The sequence below is a fragment of the Salminus brasiliensis genome, chromosome 5 (assembly GCF_030463535.1).
Source record: "Salminus brasiliensis chromosome 5, fSalBra1.hap2, whole genome shotgun sequence".
Classification (NCBI taxonomy): domain Eukaryota; kingdom Metazoa; phylum Chordata; class Actinopteri; order Characiformes; family Bryconidae; genus Salminus; species Salminus brasiliensis.
Window position 1 is genome coordinate 28,443,845 of NC_132882.1, and position 15,910 is coordinate 28,459,754.

A 15,910-nucleotide genomic window follows, 5' to 3' on the forward strand; every position below is an offset into this window, starting at 1 on the left:
GGGAGGGCAGAAAGCGAGGGAGAGCGAGCGTGTTTGAGAGAGAGCGTGCACGCAAGAGAGAGAGAGAGAGAGAGAGAGAGAGAGAAAGAGAGACAGCAGTGAGAGCCACGTGGCCTGCACACTAATGGCGACAGTGTTTGGTATTCTATGAGCCTCACATTTGTTTCCAGCAGCGGGGGAAACATTAATCTAGCTCAGCGGCGAGAGTATGAGCGCCAATACAAGCCGCTTGTCTTGCTGAGCATACCTCAGTGCATTCCAGTGTAAACCAATGTCAGTGCATCGCAAGCGCACCATTGTTTAATGATCATTACTACTGTTAAAAAAAAGGAGAGCTTCAAGAGGATTTACATGAATGAACTAATGTAGGAGGAATTTGCTGCACTTCTGCGGTAGATGCAGGCCACTCTGAATTGCATTCATCGCCCGAACCCACTGAGCGATGATGGTGAGTGAGGGCAGAAGAAGGAGAGAGCAATAAAAGGGTAAGTGTGAAAGGGAGAATCAAGTGAGGTGTAAGGGTTTCAGAGTGGGGCACGGCTTTATTACCGCAAATATTTTCTGCTTCAGCCGCTGCCATCCACTGATGTCTGTCCACAATGTCTGGACTGAAGAAAATTGCTTCCCTTTTTCCTGACAAACTCGATTGCCTTTTGATAAAAGGCTATCAAAGGTGTGCGTTGCTAAGGAAACAAAGACGAGGAACGTAAGGGTTAGAGCTAAAAGCTGAAGAATAGAACCGTCAAATCACAAAATCAGTATTAGCACTGCTGGTGGTGCAGTTGTTGTTAGCAATTTAGCACACTGTGCATATGTGTGTGTGTGTGTGTGTGTGTGTGTGTGTGTGTGTGCATGAGAACAAAAGACAGAAGGAAAGAAAGAAAGAAAGAAAAACACTTTATGGCCACTGCACAGCAGCACGATGGAATTTCACCTCCACATTTAACCCATCCATGACAGTGGACACACACTCACTACCCAGCCTACATCCTCATGTAAGGGCTCACATGGGTGAAATGTGGGGTAAATTGGTTCCTGGTGGGCATAGGCTCTGAGCAGGTTTGTGAACACATTGTTAATCTCATTATAAACCCATGGATTTCATCCAGGCCCCATGTGCATGTCCTACCAAGATCCCATCACCCTGGTGGACCTCCATAGGTGGGGTCAACATGGAACCTGAAGACAAAACTTTCTGGTTCCCGGTTGACCTACCCATACAGGTCTCACAGGGGAATGCAATCTGAAAAGCAATTACAGCAGTGAGAACACACACCCGAAGTGGTGGGCTGCCACCTCAGTAACAGGGGAGCAACTGGAGGTTAGGTGCCTTGCTCAAGGGCACCTCAGTCATAAAGGTAAAATGAGGAGAAGGCATTGTTCCTTCACTTCCCTCAAACTCCACTAGGGTTTAAATCGGCAGGCCTTCAGGTTCCAAGCCCACTTCTCTTACCTGCTAGGCCACGGCTGCTAATGTTAATAGTACCGGATATTAATTACTGATTATTAGACATATATTGGATATTAGACTTTACATACTTTTGCGAACTGATTCAGAGAATAAATATAATGTGTTCCCCTTTGTTGTTTGCTGAAGAAAACTAAATGAAAAACGCATCCAGCTGTCAGAAGTTTTGCAATAAAGTCAAATGATCTGGGATAACATCTGTTGCTAAACGTTTCAGATCACATTCCACAAAGAGAAAGACTTACTGAAATGTACTGGTGCTGTCAATGCAGCCGATCTAATTACCTGCAACTCAAGGTGACAAAGTGACGGGGTGGTTTGATCTCTATCTCCGCACAAAGTCAGAGAGTGAGGCAATGCTATTTCCGTCAACAGACTGTATTAGTAATGAGTCACTGGGATTACTCAGCTCTTTCAGGGTTTTATCAGCATTTTGCCGTGTGCGACGCACTGTACTTTGTTCTTGCTTGCAACATTCATAAGGAAATTAGCTAGTTACTGATTTTATAATTAGCCAGTTAGCCAGTTTCACAGACCCTCATCGAAGGCTAATTATGACTAGGCTTAACCCATTACCAGGGGACTCAAAAAGTCCAATAATTAGCTTAATTCAAAAGCATTTTTAATCACCATTAACAATGTAGTCCACAGCTAGGCCCTACATATTCAACTTGTGTTCAACCCTGTATGTTTTTGGAGACACCTGCTAATTCAAGATTCTCCACATATAAAGGATGCTGGAACAGTTCTTTGGAACATTGCTGAGGATTTGACTGCATTGATGAGTTCTGGGTCAAAAATGCTACTCCAACTCATACTATACAGGAGTTACTGAGGTATTAGATGGTCCATCACTCCAGAGAACACAGTTCCACTGTTCCGCAGCCCAGTGCCTGGGGGGCTTAGTACCTTAGTGCGGTTAAGCTTGAGTGCAAGTGCTGCATTCTATTGGCAGAGCTTTTCTAAGGAGATTTAGCCGTGTGTGCAAGTAAACATGTGGCAGCACCTTAAAGAAGCTGAGCTAGAGGTAAGAAGGGGTGTCTGGATACTTTTGGACAGACTGTGCATTTTCTTGTTCATGTGAAAATTCTGTATAGATTCAAAGTCAAATTCAGTATATCACTTTGGTCAGTACAGACCAATACGGGAAGATAATGGGAAGAGAAATAAATTCATGCGCCATGCACTACTTGAGTCCCGCTTGCCGATTTTGAAAGGGTGGTCCAAGAAAATCTCCCCCACACTCCCACATCTTGGGACTGCAGCAGAGACTGAATACTATTGCCAAAGTGCTTCTTATTAGGATCTGTTTTCATTGGGAATTCATAATTGCTCACATATGCTTATGATTGCGTATCAATTATCTCCTGCTCTCTTGATTGCAGGTACAAGTAATACTGCAGATGTGTGCCAGTCGTTCTCCTAGCCAGCGGGCTTCACCCTTCGTCTGTCTCTGCAGGTGTGAGCTCTAAAGATAGCATGGCATTCTGATTGGGTGTTAACACAGCCTTAGAGCTGTACGCCCACTCTGTGTATAGATGAGCGAGAACTTATTCATATAGTAGGCTGCCCATGTAATTACAATACTCCTCTACAAAGTGCCACTTTCACAATTAGGAGACGAAGAGGAGGAACACTGACAGCTCACTGTTTACTAAAGTGCTTTACAAGTGGCTGGATTTAATAAACAGCCCATTACAATAATCAGCAATAAGGACGAAGGTAGTTGCTGTAGGAGCTCAAGCTCAAGAGAGATCACACTTGGTCAATGTGAATGTGAAATGTCAGTGGAATGATCTGTCTGGTCTGGTAAGTGTACTCCTGTCATATGGGAAACTCAATTTAACACTGGACTCATCACAGGTGTGTATAGATAAATGTTAATTGTATGCTGAATCTCAGGCCTGTTGTTGGGAACCGTCTAGAACAGAAAATTCCATTCTAACAGGCCTGCACTGTCCTCTAGTGGTCATAACACAGCACTCCACACAACTCAAATATTCAGATTCACTTAAAGACAGTAGATTCAACAGTTAAACTAAACTACACTCCTACATGCCTCAAATGATTCTTTACTGACTTCCCCGGTGCTGTATAGAACCATGACTCGACTCAAGGAGCCCTTGGGATGCTCAACTGGTTCTTTGTTTTTTAAAGGTTTATACATGAGTTTAAACAACTTTAAACAACTTTACAGGCCTTTGCAGTACTACACAGAGCCCTCTTTGCTTAGAGTGGAGGCATCAAAATATACTTTGGATCTTTTAGGCAATATTTCAAGGATTTTCACAAGACCAAAAAAATATTCACAGATGAATAATCTTCTCTATACTGTACATTCATAAATATGCTACAAAGGGTTCTTTAGGGGATGCCATAGGCAAACAATGTGTAAATCCCCTGAGAACCTTTTCAGTGACCTTTTTAAAGAAGTTTAAAGAACCTTCAAATAATGATCAATAAATTCCACATTTATTTCAGAAATGCCATGTATTAAGGCAGAGAAAAAGGTAGAAATCTATAATATAATAAAAATTTAGGAAATAAAGGAGGAAGCGCTATAGACGCTTTGAATCATATTAAAAAATGTTAGAAATGTGAGTGTGAAGAAACATTGAATGGGTTAGTACCCTAAAATTAGTATAACAGGTTTAAATTTCTGAAATTATTAGGAATGTCCCCAATCTCCAATCCGAGTCTCTCAATGCAGAGTATCAGCTGATACCGATCCGATCTGCTTTTTGGTGTTTTTATATAAATAATAGTCCAATCCCTTTATGTTTAGTAACAGCTTCTATAATGAGAGATTTTAGTATAAGTTTAGTAGAGACTTAAAATGACTTGTTTTATAGTGTGTTTAATATTTTATAATCCAGTCTGACTCTCCACCCTGACCAATCAGCTCCCAGCTCCTGTAAAACACTGTTTTTTGACTACTGATGTGAAATTACTGGTTTATAGTGGGTGAATTTGCTGTGATTTAGGTTTCTATAGTGTGTGTGCATTAGCATTAGCGTTGGCCTCCCCTTGGTTCTGAATGTGTTCTTCAGTGCTGGTTTAAAAACAAAGAAAGGTGTGCGGTTCTCCCGCTGGTAAAACAGAGCGTATCAGTGATAGTTTTAGATATAGATAAAGTTTCAGATATTATCTGATATAAATGTGTAAATGTGGATAGCTCTCAGAACTAGCTCTTAAGACTCAACTGGACTGGGAATAAAATAGTCATTACCTGATTCATTAAAATATGCCTGGATCCGGATTGGCACATCCCTATTAATTATTGATTGAATTATTGATTAGCTTTTTCTCTGTTTATGAATATGAATATTATGGATATTTTGGATATATATATTATTTATTCAGCTCATTATTTTGGACCCATCTGAAATGTCTAATCTATTAATTACTTGTAGTTGCACTGGGCTAGTCTCTCAGAATCATGCTGCATATTTATCTGCCAGCATACAATACTGCTTTCATATTATTTTTGTAATATGAATTTTCAGAGACAGCTGCTTGCATGTACCTGTTTTACCTGTAATTCATCACTGCCTGTTTTGTTGACTTGCAAACAACAACATGCAGAACTGGAATGATGACATTTTAGCTCAGTTCACTTAATTTGCAGTTTGAATGTTATCTTCTAACAAAGGGTAGAGAGAGAGAGAGAGAGAGAGAGAGAGAGAGAGAGAGAGAGAGAGAGAAGGGATTTAGCTATGTCTCTATGGGTATATAAAATAAGATTTTATGGGTCACTGGTACATGGCCCAGTCACAGTCTGAAGGATTAAATAACATCTTCGGTTCCAGTATGTATTAAACTCTGTGGCTAGTGAATTGTCATAGCCAGTGTGATTAAAGTACATTTCACACTCAGTTGGGTATTTGAATAAGCAGTGTGGTGATGTGACTGAATGGTCACTGGATGTGATGCTTTTGTTTTGTATTTAGATTAATAAAAGAACTTATGTATTTTTTTATTTTTTTTTATTGAGTTTCTATGTTGGCTAAATATATCACAGCCTTTTTCTAGCCTTTTTGAATGGCAGGTTTTTTATTTTTTTTAATTCAAGGGGTTTAACAAGAAAACTGCAGTAACTGTTTAGGAATTGCAGCCATTGTTTACACACATTGTCCACCCAAGTAATTGCCCCAAATTAGCATAATATTAAATATAAGGAGTATTTTTAGTACTTGGAAATAAATCCTTTTCAGTTTGGAACCCATGGACGTCACCAAGTGCTGAGGTTTCTCCTTTCTGAAATGCTTTTCCAGGTTTTTACTCCAGCCATCATCCGTTGGGTTGCTGCTGGAGTAGTTGTACATTCGTTTGACCTTTTCATAGTTTTGGAAACAGACAGTTCTGACAAACCAAATGTTGTCTATGAAGTTTATAGATCTAAAGACAGTACATTTTTTGATTCTTCGTATTCTCATGTGATCAGCAGGACTTCTTCTATTGCTCAGTAACATCATGTTTTACCTTTCTCCTTCTAGCACCCTTATCTATCATTAAACAGAAACACTCAGCTAGCTCAGAGACCTTCCCTGATACTATTTTCCTCACAAATGCATCATCAGGTTGGATACCTGAAATGCTGCGTGACATAACTTCACAATCCCTGGAAGTGCTATCAGTGAACCACTAGGGGGCCCATGAATAGTTCTGATGATCTATGGGTGCGTCCCAATTGCGTCCTAATTAATAATACTAACTAGTAGAGCTGGGCAATATGCTTCTCTAAGCATATCGAGGTAATTAGACTGGTTTATTAGATGAAGTGCAGCAGATGTTGAGTAAAAAACACTGTATTCAGAATGGGAGAGTATCTGAATAGTAGTTTTTAAGATTCGGTCACTACTGTCTTATTTAGTCTGAACATGTATTGTGATAAATATCATGTATTGTGTCTTTAATGTCTTTAAATATGGTAATATAGTATTTTTACCATATCGTCCAGCACTACTAACTAGTTTAGAGTATTAACTATTAACTATACTCAAATGTCCCAAATACATTCTCAGAACCGGTCGGTTGCAATGGACGCTATTATCCCACAATGCAGTGTGAAACGGCAAGGAAGGTAAAACTGCTTCTTTAATGACATGGAACTTCATTCAATGCCAAACACATACATATTACACACAGTGTACACACACGCCTCAAGTGTTCATCATAATGACTTCCACACTCTTGATCAGGAGCCTGAAACGTCTAGATTTGTTGTAGTTGAGCTGAACTGGGACTCATTTAAGCATATTCTGAGCACAATCAATGATCATCATGGTAGAAGACCATGGTAGAGAAAATTAGGTCATTCCTTCATCTTGTGACTTCATTGGTGACTGCAGGATGTGCAGGTTTGCATGTTGTTGCTACAGTTTTCTTATGAAATTAGAGGGGAAAGAACCCACACACGGGATACAATTCATGGTTTCAGACAAATCCCTGGTAATCTGCTGCAACAGCGGTCAGGTGTGATTTTGGGTGAATTCCATCTTCAAAAGATCCATATCCTACACTTTCCTTAATTCTTTAAGAAACTCTTGTTTTTCCCTCAAGGTCTATTGACGTTTGTCCACCACTTGTTGTCCCTGTGAGTGTTTTAGATGTTTTAGCTGGACCTACCAAGGAGTAGGAGTGTCTGGATAATTTTGGACATCTTGTCATTTATTCTTATTCTTTTTTGACTCTTTAATTTTTTTTTAAATATAGAAGACAATTAGGACACCTCATTTAAAACTATGCATATCTAAAAATAATTTAATTACATTTACGTATCATTGGAGACAGTTGCTTTGTGCATCTTGCAGTCAGCTCTTGGGCTGAGCTTGGTAAGCTTGACCTGGCCATGATGGCAGTTTTTCATGTTGTTGTTGTGGTGGCGGACAGTGGGACAGGCTGATTTCTGATTGGTCTGGTTGTAAAACCCCCTTCCAGACTATCTGAATCTACAACCTCTTTTCTAAAGGCCCCGGAGAGCTCTTTGGATCTCTTCAAGGTGATACAGTTCACATCAACAATCAAGAGCAAACCAAACTAAGGCCGCGTCCCAATTGCGCACTCATGCTGTCTGAGTGTTCATCGGAAGGTTGATGGTTAACTAGTAAATACAACTTCACTCCGTTCGGGTGCTTGTAGGAAGATCTGCCCACTTAGCATGGAGATCTAAATCATATGAAACATATGCGATATTTATAGTCACTCCTGGCAAATTTGTATATCATCTAAAATCATGCTCATGTCTGGAAAAATGATCTGGAATGAAATGGGACGATACAAATGTAGAATTGTGTGTACTGACCTGCCAAACGTGCACTATTAAGATTAGTATATAGCATATACACCTTTTTGTATTTATGTGTAGTACCCAATCTAAGACTGGAGGTAGCTGACTTGATGCCTTGATGCCTTGATGCCCTGATGCCCACTCTACCTCACAAGTCAGTGTTTTAGAAGGCAGTGTGGTGAGGACTGTCTCTGTAGCCGAAGCCAGCGATTCGTCCTGACAGTCCACTGCTAGATATGAGTGTTTAGCTGTGTTTTCACTAGCACTAGCTATTAGGCAGTACTTCCTGTCTCAGTAGGCAGCATAGCTTGCGTTTAAGACACAGCGGTAATGTCTGAGGTCTGCGTGAGGTCCTCCGAAATCCTATTTTTATTATTTGTATTAATATTTTTAAATTACCTGTAAATTATATTACATTTATCTCTCAATATTGTTTCAATTAATTGTGTCAATCTGTTTAAATATATATTTAAAAAACCGCCAAATTTTAAGCGCTAAATGCCCTTGATGTCCACTTGATGTCGCTGTGCGCAGGCAGTAGTCTGATCCTAACAGTCAGAGAAGTGCAGAGGAAGAGAGAAGGCAGCGAGGAGCCGAGCATGTTCTGATGATGGTCTCTGTGTGCTTCAGTTCCTATAAACTGCTCTTCTGTCCTGCACATGTCGAATAAAGTGCATACTCGGAGTCGCATAGCTTCCCCGTTATCTCACAGTACCAGTCAGACTCACCGTGCTTTTATATATAGGCTATAACGGCGCCGGATGTTGGTCGTGGAGAGTTCTGGAGCTCTGGATTCACAGCATCTCCAGCTTCCCCCTGAGCCTGAATCTCAGCCCCCCCGTGTTTGTTATGGCGCAGGTTAACGAGTCAGACGCAGCAGTAGAGGCTTCCTCTCCGGTTCCTCCTCAGAGGACGGACTCGAGTGTCAGGGCTCTGTCTGAAGAGGAAAGAGAGAAACTGAGGAGTGAGCGGGTTTTAGTGTCTGACTTTAAGCAGCAGAAGTTCGAGCTGGAAGCTCAGAAGAACTGGGACTTATTTTACAAAAGGAACAGCACGAACTTCTTCAAGGACAGACACTGGACCACCAGAGAGTTTGAGGAGCTGAAGGCCTGCAGAGAGGTGAGCTAGTGCTGCTTGTGTTATTCAGGAGGAAATAATGTGGTGATGAATAAAATAGCATAATTATAATAAAAGCTAAAAAGGGAGCATCAAAAATATCAAATTTATGCATTTATAAATGGGTAAATTGTAGTAATTTGGCGATAATCATTTCATATACGGTCTTATGCAAAGTAAAGATAGTAAATAAAATCTCTGCATAAAACAAGCAGATATTTAGCTTTCTGCATATTTTAGACACAGTTTCTATGTATTTCATAAATTCAACATATTGGAAAAACCCTAGCATATCGGCAAGCTGCCGCTGTTGAGCCCTTGAGCAAGGTGCTTCAGGCTACCTGCTCTCCTGTGACTGCCCACCGCTCCGGGCACGTGTGCTCACAGTCACTGTGTGTGTGTTTGATCACGTGTGTTTGTTTGTGTGTGTGTGTGTGTGTGTGTGTGTTTGTTCACTGTAGGATGAGTTAAAGGCAGAGGTCATATTCCATCTGTGTCCAGCACAAATGGTGAATATGCTGTGACAAATGTCTAGACTAGTCTAGACATTAGATTAATGTAGAAGCATCAAATTATTAAAATATCATTTTTTGTCTTACATTTAAATACATTTACATTTACATTTAAAGCATTTAGCAGACGCTCTTATCCAGAGCGACTTACAAAGTGCTTTGCTGTTTACCCAAGAAAAGCCTTAGCTAGTTAGAATAGGCTAATAATTCAAAAGATACCTCTAAGCTTAGACATTACAAAGCACAAGACAATAAGGCGACCATAGAACTATTCGTCCAAGTATTCTCGGAAGAGGTGGGTCTTCAGTTTGCGTTTGAAGACAGCGAGCGACTCGGCCGCTCGGACACCCAGGGGCAGCTCGTTCCACCACTTTGGTGCCAGGACAGAAAAAAGCCTGGACGCTTGTCTTCTAAATACCCAATACAGTATGATTCCAGTTAAACTTATGGAACTGTATGAGTTATGAAATATACTCGAGTCTGTATTTAGTATATAGTCTGTATAAAAAGGTTTGATGTGTATGTGTGTGTGTGTGCGCATTGTGAAAAATCTTCACATTTTGTTGCCATATGTCAGCATCATGAGACAAAAGAACCGTAATCTAAAGTGTATACACTGAGAGCCATGTCACTCCACTGCTGCGTTCTCTCCACTGGCTTCCTGTAGCTGCCCGCATCAGATTTAAAACACTGACGCTGGCCTACAAAGCCAAGAACAGACCAGCCCCTCCGTATCTGATGGCAATGGTCAAAAGCCGATCCGCACCAAGAGCCCTTTGAGCTTCAAGTACGGCTCGGCTCGACCCGCCATCCCTCAAAATCCGCGGAAGACAAGCGTCCAGGCTTTTTTCTGTCCTGGCACCAAAGTGGTGGAACGAGCTGCCCCTGGGTGTCCGAACGGCCGAGTCGCTCGCTGTCTTCAAACGCAGACTGAAGACCCACCTCTTCAGAGAGTACTTGCCTTATTGTATTGTGTTTAGCAATGTCTAAGCTTAGAGGTATCTTTTGAATTATTAGCCTATTCTAACTAGCTAAGGTTTTCTTGGGTAAATGCCGTAAATGTAAATGCCGTAAATGAGAGTACACTACCTTAGGACACAGCCTTGCCATGATCCATCCTTAAAAAGCATGCACATACAACAACATATTCATTAATACTGTACTGAAGGGTATTAATGACAATCTGTGTTAACTTACACTGGATGCAGAATAGATTCCAATTTACCCACTGCAGAGTTTATATATCATCTAAAAGGTTTATATGTATAACCCTACACCGGTAAAGCATAACTTACCACAGAGTCTAGGTATTGTCTATAACTCTGAAGTATGCACACATACATAAAGTCTTCCCATAATGCAGTAAAAGGTAAATAAACTACTTTTACTACTATTTTGTTCCTGATTCAGTTTGAGACTCAGAAACTGGTCATGCTGGAGGCAGGATGTGGAGTGGGGAACTGCATCTTCCCTCTGTTAGAGGAGGACCTCAACATCTTCATCTATGCATGTGACTTCTCACCTCGAGCTGTACAGTTTGTGAAGGTAACCAACACATGTTATGACACCATTCCAAGTTCTTTAAAATGGTACTCTTTTTGCAGCTGATTTCTAGGGATGTGGCGTTTGTTGCTAGGGCGCTGAAAGGTTATTCACCTTTCTCACACATTTTTGCAGTACTTTTAATGTGTCATACTTTTAAGTATGATGTACAGTGAGCTGCAGAGGAGTGCATCATCTTGGTTCTGCAGGGTGGTATCAGTTTTGAAGGAGCTTTGTCAATAATGTCCACTCTCCTTTGTTTGCAGCAAAATTCCCTTTACTGCCCAGAACGATGTCTGGCATTTCAGTGTGACCTGACTAAAGATGATTTGCGAGACACTATCCCAGAACAGAGTCTTGATGTGGCCACCCTGATATTTGTCCTGTCTGCCATTCACCCTGACAAAATGCAACAAGCGCTGGAAAACCTTTACAAGGTAAGCGGCACTGTTCCTCTGATTAAATTCTGCATCAAAGCTAGGAACAATTTAAGCTAATTAAACAATGTTTTTTCCAAAACCTCAGTAACTAAAGTGCTATTTAAACGTGACCTGACATTTGGGTTTGTCAGAGAGTTTTCCTGCAGTTCAGAACCCAAAAGCCAGGGGCCACTAATTCTGGTGATACACGTATAAAAAAACACAGGAATAATAAGAAATAAAAAACCCATCATCAAATAAATCAAAAGTAAAGATACTATCAATACCAACAAATTATTATTGTTATTGTTATTATTATAGAAACAAATGTTAGTAAAATATTCATAATAACTATAATAATTTAAATCATGTCTATACTATATATCTCTCCAAAACAGCAACTTTACAAGAGGAGGAAAAAACCTTCTTCACTTTCAGTAGAAGTCTAAAACAAAAACATGTAAATTTAGAGCATTTCTATTGGTCCGTTCATGTATAATTATTCCCACAGAGTACATGGCAGCTACAGGCTTCAAAAGATGGAGAAAACTAAAAACAGCTATTAGGGTAAATGCGTAAAAAAAAAGGTAACCTTAAGCTGTGAGCAGTTAGATTTGCATGTTATTGTGACATGTTATTGTCTGGTTGTCCCGCTGCCCCTCCTCCTTTTCTCTTTTATATCTATTTATATCTTATTGCTTTCACATGTAGACAGAGGGACTTGGAGGCTCTCTTTATTCTCTCTCTCTCTCTCTCTCTCTCTCTCTCTCTCTCTCTCTCTCTCACTGTTCTCACCTTTGGATTTGAAATGACTGAAAATAAATGAAAGCGAGTCACAGAAATTCTGCCTTTTAACATATAACTTATTTCAACTTATGAAATCATGATGGATCGGACGAGGATAGTGTGTCAGTGTTGTTGTGTGTGTAGAATCACATTGAACATTCTTTTACACTTATTGTAACACACTACAGGCTGGACTGACTACCTCATGGTGGGCTATAGAACAATAGATGGATACTGAACTAACGTGCACAACTGTCTGCTCAAATTAAATGAGAAACCTGTATTAGTCCACAAAAGTCTAAAAATACATACATAGGGACAATAAAGGAAGCTACACGTTGAGTGTAGGTTTATAAGGCTCTTTGTGAAACATTTAGAAGAGTTCTTTTCACACGGCCCTCATTAGTGTGTTCACTTTTGGCTAAGACTGGCCATTTTCAGGAAACTTTGGAATTCGGTTTCACAGACTAGTCTTAAAGAATTAGTAGTAAAGGACTAGTTTACAGGCCCTCAGATTTGGTTATTGCATTAGCACCAAGTGTTCTAGATTCACTGTGAGTTGTTTCAATGTTTTTAGTGTTGCACTGGAGCCACAGGATTATTAACTCTTAACTATTTAAGATAAATGCAAACTGTGTGCCGAAATCATTGCACAGCTGCCTTAAACCATTGTGTAAAATTGAAAGCAATCCCTTATGAGGTCTAGGAGTGTTGCACTGTACCTCGTATAGTTTATTTAAAGCTATATTTCTTTAGTGACATAACACGATGATATGATCTGCAGAAAATGTTACAGTGCCTCTGTTTTTTATCTGACAGGCATTAAAACCAGGCGGTATTGTCTTGTTCAGGGACTACGGCCTCTATGACCATGCCATGCTGAGGTTTAAGTCGGGGAGCAAGCTCGGGGACAATTTCTATGTCCGACAGGATGGCACTCGCTCCTTTTTCTTCTCAAGAGGTTAGTCACTGTCAAGTCTTTAAAATCCACAATTTCTTCTGTGCCGATCTGTCCTCTGCTGACCTTGATCACATGAACCCCTTCTCTGTTTTTTAGAGCATCTTGCCAGCCTGTTTCACCAGGCTGGGTTTCAGAGCCTTGTGAATGAGTACGTTCTGAGAGAAACTGTGAACAAAAAAGAAGGGCTGTGTGTTCCTCGAGTGTTTCTCCAGAGTAAGTTCCGCAAGACGGAATGACTGTTTGGTGCTTCAAAGATAATTAATCTCTGTGAATAGTGTTTTTATGTCCTTGTACGGATTGATGAGATTTTTATCAATTGATTTTACTGTATTGATTTAACTCTGATCAAATGTCAAATAAAGAGAGCTGTTTTCTAAGATCTTACTCATTGATTTCTATATTGGTTGACTTAATTAATTACATCAAAGATTGAAACATGAAAATATACTGAAATATGTAGATGAAGAGCGTTCATTATTGATTGTTATTTACTTACTTAACTGAATCACAACAAACCATGCATTCAGAAACTCCAAAATACTTTACTGGAGAGCATTCCAGCATTTCATTGAAGATAAAATACAAACACGCAGCATGTCCGTCCACGTGGCTTCTTGACAGGACCTTTCAGAAGCAGGCAGCTGATCCCTTGAACTCTTTGATATCAGAGAGTTTGATCCACCATAGATGTCTGAAGCTCTGAAGTATCTAGAGTAGATATTTTCTTTTCCTGCTGTCTTTTTGACTATTAACCCAAATAAATTAGACTATCTAGAACAATTAATGTCGCTGGAACACGCCCCCAAAACCAGGACCAAACACGACCAAACTGGGAATGAAACAAGCACATATCTGCTCAACTTAAAGGCAGTTGAACTCGACAGCAGTTCATCCAAATGACCAGAGAGCTAATGATCCATGGACAGTGATGTGTATACAGGCTCAAATGAGGATAAAGCCTCAAATCTGAGAGCACAAAGTCGAGTGAATGGCCATAGGAGTGTTTTTCACTGTTTTCAGGCACATTTAGTAGGCGGGTTTATCCAGGTTTGCTTGCTACACACCTCCTTTCAGAGCGTGACTTCACCACTCAGTGAGCACCCACACGTTTAGGAGCCTGGATTCCAGTCATTTCTGAGCATTGAATCAATCAGTTTCTCTTCTCTTGAGCTTTCAGCAGTCTGTCCGAAAGGAGAGCACTGAATTCCTGCTGAATCTGTTTATACAGTCAATCGCACAACAGCTCGTTCTTGTTTGTGTGTTTGTGGCATTCACACAGAACACTAACGCTGCCACTCAGGCCGTCTTTTTGCCACTCTGTGGGCATGGCCGCAGTGACTCCCGCCACCTGTGACATCGGGTGCATACTATTCAGCGGGTGCATATGTATTCAGCACTTCCATGGTTACCTTTAGCTAACAGTAGACACTGGCTATTTAACAGATCATGCCCCTATTTGTCCCGTTAAGTGTGTTTACAGGGAATTCACACAGAGGACATCATGAACATCACTGAGAACAGAATGTGTGCTCAGGATTGAACTGTTCTTAGTTGTAGCTTAATTAATGCTTAGTAATCTGTAGCAGTTGGATTTTGTGTTCCTTTCTACAAGTGTGCAGAAAACAGGTCCTTAAATTTCCTTAAAAAATATTGTTTTAGAGGAATTCCCTCAATTTAATTAATTTTTGGCTTTAGTAATGTTTTATATGGAAACAAAGTCATTCAGAGTGGTTTGGAGAAACTTACTGAGTCTGCATTGTTCACAGTAGTGGTGATGGGAACCGTATGTCTGAGAAGTTTACTATCTCTTAAAAACTCCCTCACAAAAAAGCTATCACATGGAATGATTATGGATACCATGCCATGAGACATCATTTCACACTATTAATGTGGAGTGATACAAGAAGGGTGTTGTAAGGCTGCAAAGAAAACTTTTTTTTTTTTTTTTGGTTTTGACTATCATCACACATAAAACTCTGAAGCTTTACTGGTTTCCATCACTGTCAGGTAATCCATGTCAGTAAGGTTCTCTACAACAGAACATTTGACCTTAAACTGTGAATGACTTTGATCACGCTCACACTCAATAATTAAAAAAGATTAATCATTTTTAATGTACAATTTTTATTTGATCTTTTAACAGTATAAAAAATAATGTTAATACATTCATCATGTAGTTGTTTACATTTGGAAAATCTGTGGAAATGTTCTAGAAGGTCCTTCAAAATCCTAAAGATGTTTAGAATATAAAAAAATGTCACAAACTGTAAAATTTCTACACATTTCCACAAAGTTCTTTTCATTACGGTGGTGATTCTAGGCGTGTCACTGTCTTCATAATGCTGTGTTGTTTTATACCTGTAACAGCAAATTAAAATGATAGTGATAATATTATTAATATAATTTTTTTATTAACCAATTCTCAGTATTTGTCCAGGTGCCAAAATGAGTCGACAATCTCTGTATCAGGGAAACTACATATAAATAAATACTTTTGATAAAAATATATTCAGCCCTGGAAAAAAAAATTGTTTGCAGAAATGACAACTGCTCAAAAACATAAATTATTATAAATTATTCTAATTTAAACAACACAGTTCTAATATCTGAACTTTGAGAGGATTAAAAAATAACTATGGTAAAATAACCTTGACAGTCAATCACAGCTTTCATGTCTTGGCAGGCTCTCCACTAGTCTTTCACATTGCTGTTGGGAATTTATGCCATTCATAGTCTGCAAATTCAGGTAACTCAGCTTTGTTTGGTGAAATCCCTGGAATAAAATGTCTGCCAAACATGTAGAGATGCACATTTAAG

The 15,910-nt window shown here is 39.7% G+C and overlaps 1 protein-coding gene across 1 annotated transcript; it reads left to right on the forward strand.

Moving 5' to 3' along the window:
• Positions 1-8,333: 8,333 nt before the first annotated feature.
• On the forward strand, positions 8,334-13,454 carry mettl6 (methyltransferase 6, methylcytidine). Its single transcript, XM_072678900.1, has 5 exons — positions 8,334-8,876; positions 10,796-10,930; positions 11,194-11,364; positions 12,952-13,093; positions 13,190-13,454. Exons 1-5 carry the CDS (start codon positions 8,607-8,609, stop codon positions 13,327-13,329), a joined length of 858 nt encoding a protein of 285 aa, XP_072535001.1. The 5' UTR covers positions 8,334-8,606; the 3' UTR covers positions 13,330-13,454.
• Positions 13,455-15,910: the final 2,456 nt, after the last annotated feature.